We start from the raw sequence: 16,396 nt of genomic DNA on the forward strand, positions 1-16,396 counted from the left end.
TTAACGGTATACAGTTAAGTGGAAATACCCTTATACGTCCTTTGTATTTTATTAGTCACATTATTTCTTATTTTTGTTACGATTGATACGAATAAATATTTATATAACACCAGTTACTTAGGTTCAATAGTCTGATATCGAAGGCACATATCTTAAAGATTCTATCTCACCGATCAGGATCTTATCAAGGAACTATTTCAATAAATATAAAACAGTAAACAATATTAAACTGTCAGGTCGTTTTAAAACTGTAAAGGATAAAGTCAACACGCTTTTGGTTTTCAGTTACAAGCCCCTCGTAAGCTTATCGATATTAAAACAGTCGGTGGTAGTCGTGATACTTTCATAAATAGTAATAACGGCTATTTACAATTTTGCACCTACAGTGCTTATTGCGAGTTCTGTGTACAGATAGTAATACGTGTTTGGCATAAAAGCGTTTTTGAAAGTATGCTTCCAATTTGATAAATTTACTGATTGATGGATATTAAATGACTATAAAAAAAAGGATATCTCAGTGACAACCTTAGACAATTACGTCATACAAAATAGTAGACTAGTCAGTATTGTTCTTGTGGTAATCAGAGGTAATTCAAGTCCCGTGTTAGTAAATTATGTTTTGAAACCGTGAAGTTGAAAGATTTTTGCACATGCAAATTAGTCAGTAAATAAAAAGCACATATTCTCTTGGTAATAAAAATACTTTACAAAAAAAGGGGTAAATATACAACATAGAGTACAATAAATGTGTACAAAGTAAACGTATTCCTTTAGGACAATTCATCTAGGTGACCTGTAACTGGGTTGCCAACTTTTTTTTGGTGGAATATAGTATTTTCCAGAATAAGGCATCAAAAATATAGTACATTTTAAAAAAAATAGTACTTTTAGATAAAATACTAAACATGAGTGTAATATACTTTTAATCGGAAATATAGTATTTTAGCGTACTATATATTTTTCCAAAAGTATATAGTACAAAGAGCCAAAATATAGTACAATACTATATAATATAGTACGGTTGGCAACCCTACCTGTAAGGAATATAAAAAATATATACACGGTGTAACATGAGGGGGCCGAATAGTTTTAGCAGCGTATTCCTGATTATATTTAGAGACAAAGTCCTTTAAACCTTTTTGAAATTCGCCTAGTTTCAGAGTTCATTTAATACAAATACAGAAAAGAAAAAAAAAAATTAAAAAAAACTAGTTTTTATTGTTACGTAGTGCAAAACGCCTTAACTTTTTGATGACGATGTTACTACTATGGGACGTAGTCTAAATATCCTTATCGATAGATGTCAAAAAGTAACAAGTAACACTTTGCAACAACTATGATTTACAAAAAAAAAAGTTTTAAAAATGTATTTTAAGTGACATGTTTACCAATAACATATACTTTTTTATGTAAAGATTCTATCTCACCGATCAGGATCTTATCAAGGAACTATTTCAATAAATATAAAACAGTAAACAATATTAAACTGTCAGGTCGTTTTAAAACTGTAAAGGATAAAGTCAACACGCTTTTGGTTTTCAGTTACAAGCCCCTCGTAAGCTTATCGATATTAAAACAGTCGGTGGTAGTCGTGATACTTTCATAAATAGTAATAACGGCTATTTACAATTTTGCACCTACAGTGCTTATTGCGAGTTCTGTGTACAGATAGTAATACGTGTTTGGCATAAAAGCGTTTTTGAAAGTATGCTTCCAATTTGATAAATTTACTGATTGATGGATATTAAATGACTATAAAAAAAAGGATATCTCAGTGACAACCTTAGACAATTACGTCATACAAAATAGTAGACTAGTCAGTATTGTTCTTGTGGTAATCAGAGGTAATTCAAGTCCCGTGTTAGTAAATTATGTTTTGAAACCGTGAAGTTGAAAGATTTTTGCACATGCAAATTAGTCAGTAAATAAAAAGCACATATTCTCTTGGTAATAAAAATACTTTACAAAAAAAGGGGTAAATATACAACATAGAGTACAATAAATGTGTACAAAGTAAACGTATTCCTTTAGGACAATTCATCTAGGTGACCTGTAACTGGGTTGCCAACTTTTTTTTGGTGGAATATAGTATTTTCCAGAATAAGGCATCAAAAATATAGTACATTTAAAAAAAAAATAGTACTTTTAGATAAAATACTAAACATGAGTGTAATATACTTTTAATCGGAAATATAGTATTTTAGCGTACTATATATTTTTCCAAAAGTATATAGTACAAAGAGCCAAAATATAGTACAATACTATATAATATAGTACGGTTGGCAACCCTACCTGTAAGGAATATAAAAAATATATACACGGTGTAACATGAGGGGGCCGAATAGTTTTAGCAGCGTATTCCTGATTATATTTAGAGACAAAGTCCTTTAAACCTTTTTGAAATTCGCCTAGTTTCAGAGTTCATTTAATACAAATACAGAAAAGAAAAAAAAAAATTAAAAAAAACTAGTTTTTATTGTTACGTAGTGCAAAACGCCTTAACTTTTTGATGACGATGTTACTACTATGGGACGTAGTCTAAATATCCTTATCGATAGATGTCAAAAAGTAACAAGTAACACTTTGCAACAACTATGATTTACAAAAAAAAAAGTTTTAAAAATGTATTTTAAGTGACATGTTTACCAATAACATATACTTTTTTATGTACAAGTACATTAAAAAAAAAATTTTTTTTTTGGGCGAAATTGACATATACACATATTACATTATTTTCTCTCTTTTGACCTCAGAAATGCGTGGTTAAGGTCTTTCGCATTCCTTGTGAACACCATGTATATACGATATTTTAAACTGTTATATACTTTACCAGTTCTCGTAGTAAACTCGCATAAGCCCTTGGGTATATGTACCACCATTTACCTGGTCTGGCGGTAATTAAATATGCTGCGGTAATAAAATGCCTATAACAATGGCAATTTTGTACCTATGATCTTCTGGTTCATTTTAATGTTTGTTTTAATTTTGGTACATACAAGAAAACATAAGACCACCGGAATACTGATAAAGCCAAGTGGAAGGTAGATAGGTGAATTAACCTTTTGGTGCCACTTGTTGCTATGAGTGAGCTGTTCAGGAATAAAACGAATCGTATAATCCTGATTCTATAGTATTTAGCAAACATCTTTTTTTTTTTAATTTATACCTAACCTATTGCCATAATGAAGCATGACTGATATAAATAATATGTCTTCGAATTAATTGTGTCCTACCCAGAAGCCCAAAACATCCTAGACCCATCCTAGAGAACGACTTTTGTAAGATGAATCCGCCTTTGTACGATAAGTTAAGATTCAACTAGAAGAATATCGCGTTATCTCCTGCGGTTTAAGGACAGTTACGGAAGCTCCAAAATACCATTTCATAAAAAGAAATACGTTGCCTATTATTTGTAACCACATTTTTATTTTGCCACCGAAGCTTCAGCTAAATAAAAGATAGATCTATACATATTGAATACATTATAGATAATACTGATCACTGACTTTTAAAATAGTTGTTTTGTGGGATGGCCGAACGGAGTTTAAAATTCTGTTACATTAGGTTTATATAATTTATGGGAGTGACCAACGTAGGAAGTTCTAATAGAATGAAAAAAATAAAATAAAAAAATAAAAAAACGAAAAAAAATAAATGAAAAATGTTTATTTCTGTTAAACGATTCAGGTTAATTTATAAAAGTTAAGAACTCCTAGTAGGTATAGACATTACCTGTGGCAAGAGAATAGTTAGAAACATTAATTATTGTAAATTAATTTGAGACATAGGGTTCCCAGATTTATTTTCCATTTGTCGCGATCTTAAGCGGTTACTTCCAGCTATCAGTCGAGTCCAGTTGAGCCAGCCTCCTTCTTAACTGACCACCTCCATGATGCCCTCCCGACCGTCTACTGCCAGCTGAATGCCAAATTAATTTTGTATTAAACAGAAACGTTTGCGAATGATACTATAAAATTTAGCTTTTTTTTTTTCTCTCTTTAAAATTCATTATTTATTGTGGTTGTAAACCTATAGTGCACAAGAACTTAGTAAGTTTACGAAGATTGGAGGTCTTGGATTAGTAAACTTCATGTGTTGGCGTTTTTATTTGTCAAAAAAAAAAGAGAAATCTCTGCATACCAAACTGGAGGTCCCGGGTTCGATATCCAGTGAGTACATCTGTGTGTTCATCGGAAGGATTTGTTCCTTAACCGTGAATGATTTTTATGTATGTAAGTATGAATATGTAACATATTATTATGTACATATGCATAAATATATTTATACATGTCTATCATCTTCTAGTGTTCAAAACATAAGCTAGTTGGACTATGGGATTAAGAAGTTTTATATACTTAAGGTAATTTATGTATTAAAAAAAAAAGAAAAAAAGAAAAGTTTATAAAGTTTACTTATGTGAATGAGACATGAGTTGATTATCGATCGATTGAGAACTTCCAGTGTACATCATTCCAGTGTAGTTAAAAAGCTAATTTGACAAAATAATAACCGATTAATAATTGCTGCCGAGCCTGTGAGCTCTCACTTGATGTAAGTGAAAAAGTAGCAATATAGGGACCTGCTGCAGAGCCTGTGTGCCCCACTTGATGTTATAGGTGGACCAGTAGCAAACTCAGGGCGATACATGCTACCGAGGCTGACTTGATGTGATAAGTGCCCGTAGCATGGTGATTGTAAGTAGGATAATTGCTGCCGAGCCTGCGAGCTCTCGCTTGATGTAAGTGAAAAAGTAGCAATATAGGGACCTGCTGCAGAGCCTGTGTGCCCCACTTGATGTTATAGGTGGACCAGTAGCCAACTCAGGGCGATACATGCTACCGAGGCTGACTTGATGTGATAAGTGCCCGTAGCATGGTGATTGTAAGTAGGATAATTGCTGCCGAGCCTGCGAGCTCTCGCTTGATGTAAGTGAAAAAGTAGCAATATAGGGACCTGCTGCAGAGCCTGCGTGCCCCACTTGATGTTATAAGTGGACCAGTAGCCAACCTAGGGTGATACATGCTACTGAGGCTCACTTGATGTGATAAGTGAAACAGTAGTATGGTGATTGTAAGTAGGATAATTGCTGCCGAGCCTTCGAGCTCTCACTTGATTAATGTGATATGTGATATAGTATCTGACTAATAAAAAATAGTCATTGCATATACTAAGTTTAATATAATAAATAAATAATAATAAATATAGAAATAAGGTACTTCGAGAACGAAGCACCTGTCAGTATGGCCGTGTGAGATACGTAGTATAAAAACAAAGATCACACTTACATTTTTACGAGATGGTTCACTTTTGCTAAGCTAATACGTACTTATATCGAAATAATAAGTTAGAACTGCTGTTCAATAACACAACTACCCTCCATGTATATTTCTTGACCATAACTGTCAGAACATAAGTAAGGTAAATAAAGTATTTTATAATAATAAGCCATGATATTAAATTTGTATTAGTTTGCGTTAATTATTCTATAATAAATTAAACTAAATGCAGCAAATACATTTGTTGAATTGAATTATTATAATAACCGGATGTGCAGGAAACATCTTACTTGTTATTCCCACCAAGAAGTGGTAGAAGGGGTGAAGTCTAATCGAATATAAGCGGGTGTCTGACAGTTGTGGGTCACTTCTCAGTTGGAGAGCTACGACGACGAACGAAGTTAAGTGTCAATTTTATTTAATTGTGATTTTATGACTTGTTATAAATTTCTGTATGTTTTCTTTGTGTTATAGTCTGATGGTATGTACGTTACAATCTTTAATGTGAATATAACCCTTTGATGAGTTTTTAATAGTTACTATGTAACGTATATTCCAACTGATTACGGTGTAATACATCATGTGGCTTATTGCTCGATCTTTATTACTATTTTAAACTATGCCAAGTGTGTGATGTGATAATAAAGCCGTTTAATTGTTCCGTAAATCTACAATATACTTTTACTTACAATCTGCTTATGTAAATATATTACTTAAATAATGTCTACCATTTTTCATATTCTAAACCTTGTAGTTGTCGCTACAATAAATACATTATTTTGAGCAATAATTAACTAGTCTGAATTAAATACTGCCTTACATCCTTATTTCCTATTTTATCAACGATAAGACTAAAGTAAATCTGACATCAGAAGTGGGATGATATTACACACATTCTATGCCTACAAAACTAATGTTTCAGGAGCAGTACGAGTATAAGGACTGCTTATGCTAGTCAACAGCGGGACGCCATCCAACTCCAAACAGACACTGTAAGCCGCGCTATCCTGGACACAAGGACACTGGTGTTTCACTTTCAGTGAAAACCCCAGGTGAAACAAGATATTTGGTATACTAAGCATGATGCTTTTTATGGAGAACCGCAGCAAGCAGCTCAAAAGTACTTCGCGAAACAGAAACTGCCGCACCTGTGAGACGCTGCGGAGTGGCGCCTGTCTGGAAGGATGACTGATGAATGATGTTGTTTCTGGTATGTTAAAATTTGCTTACACTTAAAAATAGGACTGTATAGGTATGTTTAGATATCGAATCACATCGAATAGTTACCGAGTTAGATAAACGTAAACGTCTGTCCTTTTCATAACCTGTTATGTAACCATAATGACGCATAAATAAATATTTTCTAATCTATACTATTCTAAATGACGACTTAGTTAATGACTGAATCGAATAATAATAAAATAAAAAAAGAAGCTATTTGTGAAATTGGATTTTAGAAAAGCAGTTTGGTTTGAATAAGTTTCCAAACGTTGGAATAACGTCATTTATGGCCTGGATAAATATTTTAATCGTGATCAGTTAGCTACAACTCGAATCTCATTATAAGATTTTGAGGTCTGCATTAAAGACTACGTTGGAAATTTTAGGCGGTTAATAACAATGGGCATTTTAATTGTAACTTACCGCGTGTCTTAAGTTAGGTACGTTTATCAAGTCACGTTCAGCTGTCGGTTTAGTTACGAATTTGATACTTAATTTAATTGTCGCGGTTATGATATTTGTCCTCAGATTTGTGACTTTTCCTAACCGGCCGTTAACGGTATACAGTTAAGTGGAAATACCCTTATACGTCCTTTGTATTTTATTAGTCACATTATTTCTTATTTTTGTTACGATTGATACGAATAAATATTTATATAACACCAGTTACTTAGGTTCAATAGTCTGATATCGAAGGCACATATCTTAAAGATTCTATCTCACCGATCATGATCTTATCAAGGAACTATTTCAATAAATATAAAACAGTAAACAATATTAAACTGTCAGGTCGTTTTAAAACTGTAAAGGATAAAGTCAACACGCTTTTGGTTTTCAGTTACAAGCCCCTCGTAGGCTTATCGATATTAAAACAGTCGGTGGTAGTCGTGATACTTTCATAAATAGTAATAACGGCTATTTACAATTTTGCACCTACAGTGCTTATTGCGAGTTCTGTGTACAGATAGTAATACGTGTTTGGCATAAAAGCGTTTTTGAAAGTATGCTTCCAATTTGATAAATTTACTGATTGATGGATATTAAATGACTATAAAAAAAAAAGGATATCTCAGTGACAACCTTAGACAATTACGTCATACAAAATAGTAGACTAGTCAGTATTGTTCTTGTGGTAATCAGAGGTAATTCAAGTCCCGTGTTAGTAAATTATGTTTTGAAACCGTGAAGTTGAAAGATTTTTGCACATGCAAATTAGTCAGTAAATAAAAAGCACATATTCTCTTGGTAATAAAAATACTTTACAAAAAAAAGGGGTAAATATACAACATACAGTACAATAAATGTGTACAAAGTAAACGTATTCCTTTAGGACAATTCATCTAGGTGACCTGTAACTGGGTTGCCAACTTTTTTTGGTGGAATATAGTATTTTCCAGAATAAGGCATCAAAAATATAGTACATTTAAAAAAAATATATAGTACTTTTAGATAAAATACTAAACATGAGTGTAATATACTTTCAATCGGAAATATAGTATTTTAGCGTACTATATATTTTTCCAAAAGTATATAGTACAAAGAGCCAAAATATAGTACAATACTATATAATATAGTACGGTTGGCAACCCTACTTGTAAGGAATATAAAAAATATATACACGGTGTAACATGAGGGGGCCGAATAGTTTTAGCAGCGTATTCCTGATTATATTTAGAGACAAAGTCCTTTAAACCGTTTTGAAATTCGCCTAGTTTCAGAGTTCATTTAATACAAATACAGAAAAGAAAAAATTAAAAAAAAAACTAGTTTTTATTGTTACGTAGTGCAAAACGCCTTAACTTTTTGATGACGATGTTACTACTATGGGACGTAGTCTAAATATCCTTATTGATAGATGTCAAAAAGTAACAAGTAACACTTTGCAACAACTATGATTTACAAAAAAAAAGTTTTTAAAAATGTATTTTAAGTGACATGTTTACCTTTAACATATACTTTTTTATGTACAAGTACATTAAAAAAAAAATTTTTTTTTTGGGCGAAATTGACATATACACATATTACATTATTTTCTCTCTTTTGACCTCAGAAATGCGTGGTTAAGGTCTTTCGCATTCCTTGTGAACACCATGTATATACGATATTTTAAACTGTTATATACTTTACCAGTTCTCGTAGTAAACTCGCATAAGCCCTTGGGTATATGTACCACCATTTACCTGGTCTGGCGGTAATTAAATATGCTGCGGTAATAAAATGCCTATAACAATGGCAATTTTGTACCTATGATCTTCTGGTTCATTTTAATGTTTGTTTTAATTTTGGAGAAAACATAAGACCACCGGAATACTGATAAAGCCAAGTGGAAGGTAGATAGGTGAATTAACCTTTTGGTGCCACTTGTTGCTATGAGTGAGCTGTTCAGGAATAAAACGAATCGTATAATCCTGATTCTATAGTATTTAGCAAACATCATTTTTTTATTTATTTATACCTAACCTATTGCCATAATGAAGCATGACTGATATAAATAATATGTCTTCGAATTAATTGTGTCCTACCCAGAAGCCCAAAACATCCTAGAACCATCCTAGAGAACGACTTTTGTAAGATGAATCCACCTTTGTACGATAAGTTAAGATTCAAATAGAAGAATATCGCGTTATCTCCTGCGGTTTAAGGACAGTTACGATGGAAGCTCCAAAATACCATTTCATAAAAAGAAATACGTTGCCTATTATTTGTAACCACATTTTTATTTTGCCACCGAAGCTTCAGCTAAATAAAAGATAGATATATTGAATACATTATAGATAATACTGATCACTGACTTTTAAAATAGTTGTTTTGTGGGATGGCCGAACGGAGTTTAAAATTCTGTTACATTAGGTTTATATAATTCATGGGAGTGACCAACGTAGGAAGTTCTAATGGAATGAAAAAAAAAAAACGAAAAAATAAATGAAAAATGTTTATTTCTGTTAAACGATTCAGGTTAATTTATAAAAGTTAAGAACTCCTAGTAGGTATAGACATTACCTGTGGCAGGAGAATAGTTTAGAAACATTAATTATTGTAAATTAATTTGAGACATAGGGTTCCCAGATTTATTTTCCATTTGTCGCGATCTTAAGCGGTTACTTCCAGCTATCAGTCGAGTCCAGTTGAGCCAGCCTCCTTCTTAACTGACCACCTCCATGATGCCTTCCCGACCGTCTACTGCCAGCTGAATGCCAAATTAATTTTGTATTAAACAGAAACGTTTGCGAATGATACTATAAAATTTAGCTTTTTTTTTTCTCTCTTTAAAATTCATTATTTATTGTGGTTGTAAACCTATAGTGCACAAGAACTTAGTAAGTTTACGAAGATTGGAGGTCTTGGATTAGTATACTTCATGTGTTGGCGTTTTTATTTGTCAAAAAAAAGAGAAATCTCTGCATACCAAACTGGAGGTCCCGGGTTCGATATCCAGTGGGTACATCTGTGTGTTCATCGGAAGGATTTGTTCCTTAACCGTGAATGATTTTTATGTATGTAAGTATGAATATGTAACATATTATTATGTACATATGCATAAATATATTTATACATGTCTATCATCTTCTAGTGTTCAAAACATAAGCTAGTTGGACTATGGGATTAAGAAGTTTTATATACTTAAGGTAATTTATGTATTAAAAAAAAAGAAAAAAAGAAAAGTTTATAAAGTTTACTTATGTGAATGAGACATGAGTTGATTATCGATCGATTGAGAACTTCCAGTGTACATCATTCCAGTGTAGTTAAAAAGCTAATTTGACAAAATAATAACCGATTAATAATTGCTGCCGAGCCTGTGAGCTCTCACTTGATGTAAGTGAAAAAGTAGCAATATAGGGACCTGCTGCAGAGCCTGTGTGCCCCACTTGATGTTATAGGTGGACCAGTAGCCAACTCAGGGCGATACATGCTACCGAGGCTGACTTGATGTGATAAGTGCCCGTAGCATGGTGATTGTAAGTAGGATAATTGCTGCCGAGCCTGCGAGCTCTCGCTTGATGTAAGTGAAAAAGTAGCAATATAGGGACCTGCTGCAGAGCCTGTGTGCCCCACTTGATGTTATAGGTGGACCAGTAGCCAACTCAGGGCGATACATGCTACCGAGGCTGACTTGATGTGATAAGTGCCCGTAGCATGGTGATTGTAAGTAGGATAATTGCTGCCGAGCCTGCGAGCTCTCGCTTGATGTAAGTGAAAAAGTAGCAATATAGGGACCTGCTGCAGAGCCTGTGTGCCCCACTTGATGTTATAAGTGGACCAGCAGCCAACCTAGGGTGATACATGCTACTGAGGCTCACTTGATGTGATAAGTGAAACAGTAGTATGGTGATTGTAAGTAGGATAATTGCTGCCGAGCTTTCGAGCTCTCACTTGATTAATGTGATATGTGATATAGTATCTGACTAATAAAAAATAGTCATTGCATATACTAAGTTTAATATAATAAATAAATAATAATAAATATAGAAATAAGGTACTTCGAGAACGAAGCACCTGTCAGTATGGCCGTGTGAGATACGTAGTATAAAAACAAAGATCACACTTACATTTTTACGAGATGGTTCACTTTTGCTAAGCTAATACGTACTTATATCGAAATAATAAGTTAGAACTGCTGTTCAATAACACAACTACCCTCCATGTATATTTCTTGACCATAACTGTCAGAACATAAGTAAGGTAAATAAAGTATTTTATAATAATAAGCCATGATATTAAATTTGTATTAGTTTGCGTTAATTATTCTATAATAAATTAAACTAAATGCAGCAAATACATTTGTTGAATTGAATTATTATAATAACCGGATGTGCAGGAAACATCTTATTTGTTATTCCCACCAAGAAGTGGTAGAAGGGGTGAAGTCTAATCGAATATAAGCGGGTGTCTGACAGTTGTGGGTCACTTCTCAGTTGGAGAGCTACGACGACGAACGAAGTTAAGTGTCAATTTTATTTAATTGTGATTTTATGACTTGTTATAAATTTCTGAATGTTTTCTTTGTGTTATAGTCTGATGGTATGTACGTTACAATCTTTAATGTGAATATAACCCTTTGATGAGTTTTTAATAGTTACTATGTAACGTATATTCCAACTGATTACGGTGTAATACATCATGTGGCTTATTGCTCGATCTTTATTACTATTTTAAACTATGCCAAGTGTGTACATTAAGGTAGCCAGTACTAACTATAAGCCACCAATATTTATTACGCATAAAATAATATTTTTGTGAATTATGTGATAATAAAGCCGATTAATTGTTCCATAAATCTACAATATACTTTTACTTACAATCTGCTTATATAAATATATTACTTAAATAATGTCTACCATTTTTCATATTCTAAACCTTGTAGTTGTCGCTATAATAAATACATTACTTTGAGCAATAACTAACTAGTCTTAATTAAATACTGCCTTACATAATTATTTCCTATTTTATCAACGATAATACTAAAGTAAATCTGACATATGCCTTTAAGATTTGAGGAGTTCCGTCAATTCCTCATGGATCCCATCATCAGAACTGGATTTTGACAAAAACGGGACCAATCTGTATGCATATACATACAAACAAAAAAATATTTTTCAAAATCGGTCCAGTAATAGCGGAGATATGGAGTAACAAATATTAAAAATAAAAATAAAAAAAATAAAAATAAAAATAAAAAACATACAACCGAATTGATAACCTCCTCCTTTGGGATTTGGAAGTCGGTTAAAAACTAACAATTCAATCTAACGTATTACAATTACTAAGAGATGTATATGGTCTCTTAATGTCGAATTACATACAAAATACAGATAAAAAAATACAAAAAAAATCTATAATATTTAGAGGTATAAATGTCTCTAGGTGTCAGAACTATAAGATTATATAGTTTATCAAAAGCAAAAGCTTTGCACCTATCAGACATGACATTTTTGGCAAAAAAATATTTTAACCTCATTAACATATTCAAGAAAAAGTTTTTGTCGTGTCGTAGGTACGAGGGAGTTAAAAGGCTGGCCCAGAAAAAAGAAGAGTGGCGATTACTCCACGACAATCCATAGCTCTTAAATACTGATGATGAACATTTTCAGGTGGCTGGCAAAACCCGCTGATGATAACCTGGTTCGGCGACTTCGCCCGCGTGGTGTTCAGCCTGTTCGGCGACCGCGTCAAGACCTGGCTGACGATCAACGAGCCCGTCCTCGTCTGCGACGTCTCCAGCCAGGTCTGATACTGGCTTAATTCAATCTTCATATATCGTACTGATATCTGATCTTCTGATTTATCGTGCTTTTAGTTTTTCCCTCATGGGCCACCAAAAATGTTATTAATAAGCCTCCACTCGGTAACGTAGTTTGTGCCGAGTGCTCAGACCGGCGTTGTTTCAAGCTGGCCTCTGCTACGGAGGCCTGAAGATGTGATGATGATTTAAAATCGACTTAAACACAAGCCTTGACTGGGTTCATAGTTTACAATAACGACGAATATCTACGCGAGACAACAAATATAGCTTTGGTCAGAACTGAAACGATAAAATCAGTCAGTAATAGAGTCTACAGCCCTATTTCTATAAAAAAATTACTATGAAGCGTACTACCTTATGTTTAATAGTTATCTTATCTTTTGACTTCTAGGGCTGGGGTCCGGGGAAGGAGGACCCTGAGATAGGCATTCATCTGTGCGCCAGACACGTCCTATTGGCCCACGCCAGGGCTTATGAAATATATGGCGAGTTCAGAGAGAGCCAGAAAGGTACACCTATGTAAACTTCTCTTTCTTTTTTGACTACTTATATCTCCTGGTGGCGAGTTAGCGGGCGCGCAAGCGATAGGGCTACACCTACTGTCATAGAACTCAGAGAAAGAATAAATATGTATACACCATATTGCAACCCATAAAATCACAGTGACTCGTTATAATGAGAATTACAGGAAATTGAGAATTGAAATTGTAATCTCAGGTTCGAATCTGACGTTAAACTGGTTTAAGAGAATTCTCATTCGAAATCGCATCCGATCCGCAGAATCTCGGCGAGTCATGTTCCCAATTAACATAAGCGAAAATATCGCTAAGTGAATAGCTTTCCAGCCAATTTAGTTATTAAGTACATCGTGGATCAAAAGCAATCGTAGGCGAGGCCGGCTTGGATGAGACTGTGGCTGAAAGAAATAAGCGAAGTGTCCCCTAACATTTTGTGTAATTCTCGCAAGGTGACGTACCCAGACTACCTACTTATACTGGGTCTATACTTTATTCCGGAGCTTCTAAGAGTCCAGTCGGTAAGACACGTTATCTGGTTTAGAGCCGAATTTCGGACACAAAATAATAGCGTTAAAGTTATCTATGTAATTGCCCGGGCTACAGTGTAGTAGAGTAAGGTCATTGACCCTGCGGCCTGATGCTAACAGCAAAAGTGCGGCAGCTATTCTATCGTACTTCTTCTAACGTACCTAACGTTGTAGGGCTATTTAAATTAGGGCAAGTAGATGTCTCGCGTCCCAAGCTGGTGCTTTGGGAGGCGCTGGTCTCGCTATTAATGGCGTTGGAAGAAGGCATAGTGTCCGATAGTGGTTCATACACAGCACTTGTGAGAGGCTTATGAACGAGTATCGTTCTGAAAGCTAACATGGATAATAGAAATAGACGTCTGAGATAGCTCGCTACTTCACTGGATAGAGGTACCTGGCAGTTGATCTTATTTTTGATGCACCATAAAGATCGTTTCTACATTGTGGCCGTACATGCAGCCTAGACAAGGGGACGATCTAGGGGCTCCCGTTACTGTTTTCTATACAAACACAGTACCGGAATCGGGAATATCCGGTTTTTCCATATTAGTGAGACAGTGACAGTTGCGTTTCGTTCGCTACGTAGCGTTAGACCTTGGCATGTTATATGCATGCGCCAGTCACGCCAGTAGCGGATGTCACTCCTGATCCCGCCAGCCCGGTGTTGGAGCGTCCTATCTGACAGGAGCTACGCCTCATTCTTAAGGTCGTTGACTCGTAAGGGAGGGCGGTCTGACGTTGTGTTCACTAGGACCGCCAGTAAATTGCAAGCTTACCACAGCTGCTTTAAGACTCCTTATCACGCCGTCGCAGTACACAGACTAGGCTGGGAGGTGGAGACATCCATGCCAAGTCTCACAGGCAGCTGTCAAAGGTCGTGGTAGCAGTTCAATGAGTCTGTTAAGAAATACCGTGGCACAGTGCGAGGGCTCTCGAAAGCGGAGGCCGGCCAACAAGGCGCCTGTCAGGTGAAGACAGTCTCGGCGGCTGCTGGGCGCAGCTGCCACTCGGGCGCGCAGTGATTTCTTGATAAACCGTCGCCCTCGGGGGTTGTACCGACCTGGCAAGTAGCAAGCAACCAGCGCGACCTGTAGACGATCTGCTGGCATCAGCAGTTTTTGCGACAGCCGTAGTAACGGAAGGGATGTAGTGTCGCCGTCGTTTTATGTATACTGTACCGGTGCGGTTGTATGTTTACACTTCTGTCGTCAGCGCTGCAGATGCGGCCCGTTAACGGTTACTCTTCGCTGAAAGGGCCTTACCTCGTACATTGTCTACCAATATTGGAGATTGTAACGGACTGCTTGCATAAGATGAGGAAGAAAGTGGTGCGAGGCTTTCGGCAGCTCCGTGTTGCTGGGGACTGCGAAGGCTTCACCTTCCTCCATGAACTAAAGTTTGCGAATTTGAGACTGAACAGAAGGCATTGAGTCTCATTTCTGCGAGAAACTCTGCAGCAAGGCAGGCCTGTATGTCGTGAAAAAGAAAACTTTCAATCGGTGTGTTGTGCCGCGTGTCCCACGTGATGTCTAGGAGCGTGATGGTCTAATTCGCTTTATCCGAAGAGACACCCTATATCGAGTTAGTATAGGGCATCGAGTTAGTAGCATGCTTTTAAGGAAATCGAACTGATGAAATCAAGTCCAAAATCGATTTTGGCGCTTTGCGTAACAAAACTGTTTCGATAAAGTCGAATACAGACAGATGGAAACTGCTGGAGTCCTCCTGGCCCCTTTCTCTTAGCACCGGAAACTCAAGCTTGTTCAGGCGCAGCGGGTTTATTTGTCCCATTTTGTTTATTATGGCTTTTCGCACGAGTTCGTCTTTGTAAGACGGAACTTAAGCTGGAGAGCGCGAGCAAGCAGAGATAATTATGTGAAGTCTGCAGACCTTTTCGATGCCTTTCACCTCGGTTTCGAGCGGTCGCACAGGGCCTCGTCGCTAGCTGTTCTCCGGTTGGACCACTCCATGGCCTCGAGAAGTCGTAGGAACTTCGAAGCGACACAGCGAAGTCGATCAGCACCTTTATGAAGCCCGGGAACACGACGTATTTTCCTCTGAGTATCGACATATCTTACCGCTTTCAACTCCGGGCAGTCGAGCCGCGCTAGGACGGGGCTCTTTACGACCTTGTCTGCCGTCGCCGGAGGATTCTTTAACCGAAACCAAGAGCTTAGCGGTCTGTTCGTGCTGTACCATACCATACCTATACCTGCACCATAGCTATAGGCGCCTGCGTACCTCAATGGAACCATGTGGACAGGACAAAACTGATACTGTGGCGCCCAGCGAGCAAGGGACGACATCGTCGTAGTTGCAGCATCGGTGGACAGCATCGGCGTGATTGTGGCAACCGCCGCCGCTCGGGAGGCGCCGGTGCGTGAAGCTAGGGGCGCCATCGTGGCGGCCGGCTCGGGGGGGGGGGGGGGGCACCGGTGCCTGAGGCCGGGCGGCTCATGGCGGCCGCCACTGGTTCGGGAAGCGCTGGTGCGTGAGGCGAGGACCCATAGTGGCGGCCCGCTCTAGAGGCGTTGTCGCGTGAGGCGGGCGGCTCCATCGTGGCGGCCGCCGCCACCGGCTCGGGAGGCGCCGGTGCGTGATGCGAGAGGC

The 16,396-nt window shown here is 36.8% G+C and overlaps 1 protein-coding gene across 1 annotated transcript in view; it reads left to right on the forward strand.

The window, feature by feature from the left end:
* Nucleotides 1-16,396, forward strand: part of LOC134677244 (myrosinase 1-like) — a 48,199-nt gene that overhangs the window by 16,528 nt on the left and 15,275 nt on the right. The window contains exons 7-8 of the mRNA XM_063535676.1: nucleotides 12,590-12,723; nucleotides 13,133-13,250. Coding sequence (XP_063391746.1) covers nucleotides 12,590-12,723; nucleotides 13,133-13,250 — 252 coding nt within the window. The remainder of the gene's footprint in view (nucleotides 1-12,589; nucleotides 12,724-13,132; nucleotides 13,251-16,396) is intronic.

This window comes from Cydia fagiglandana, chromosome 26, assembly GCF_963556715.1.
Source record: "Cydia fagiglandana chromosome 26, ilCydFagi1.1, whole genome shotgun sequence".
Classification (NCBI taxonomy): domain Eukaryota; kingdom Metazoa; phylum Arthropoda; class Insecta; order Lepidoptera; family Tortricidae; genus Cydia; species Cydia fagiglandana.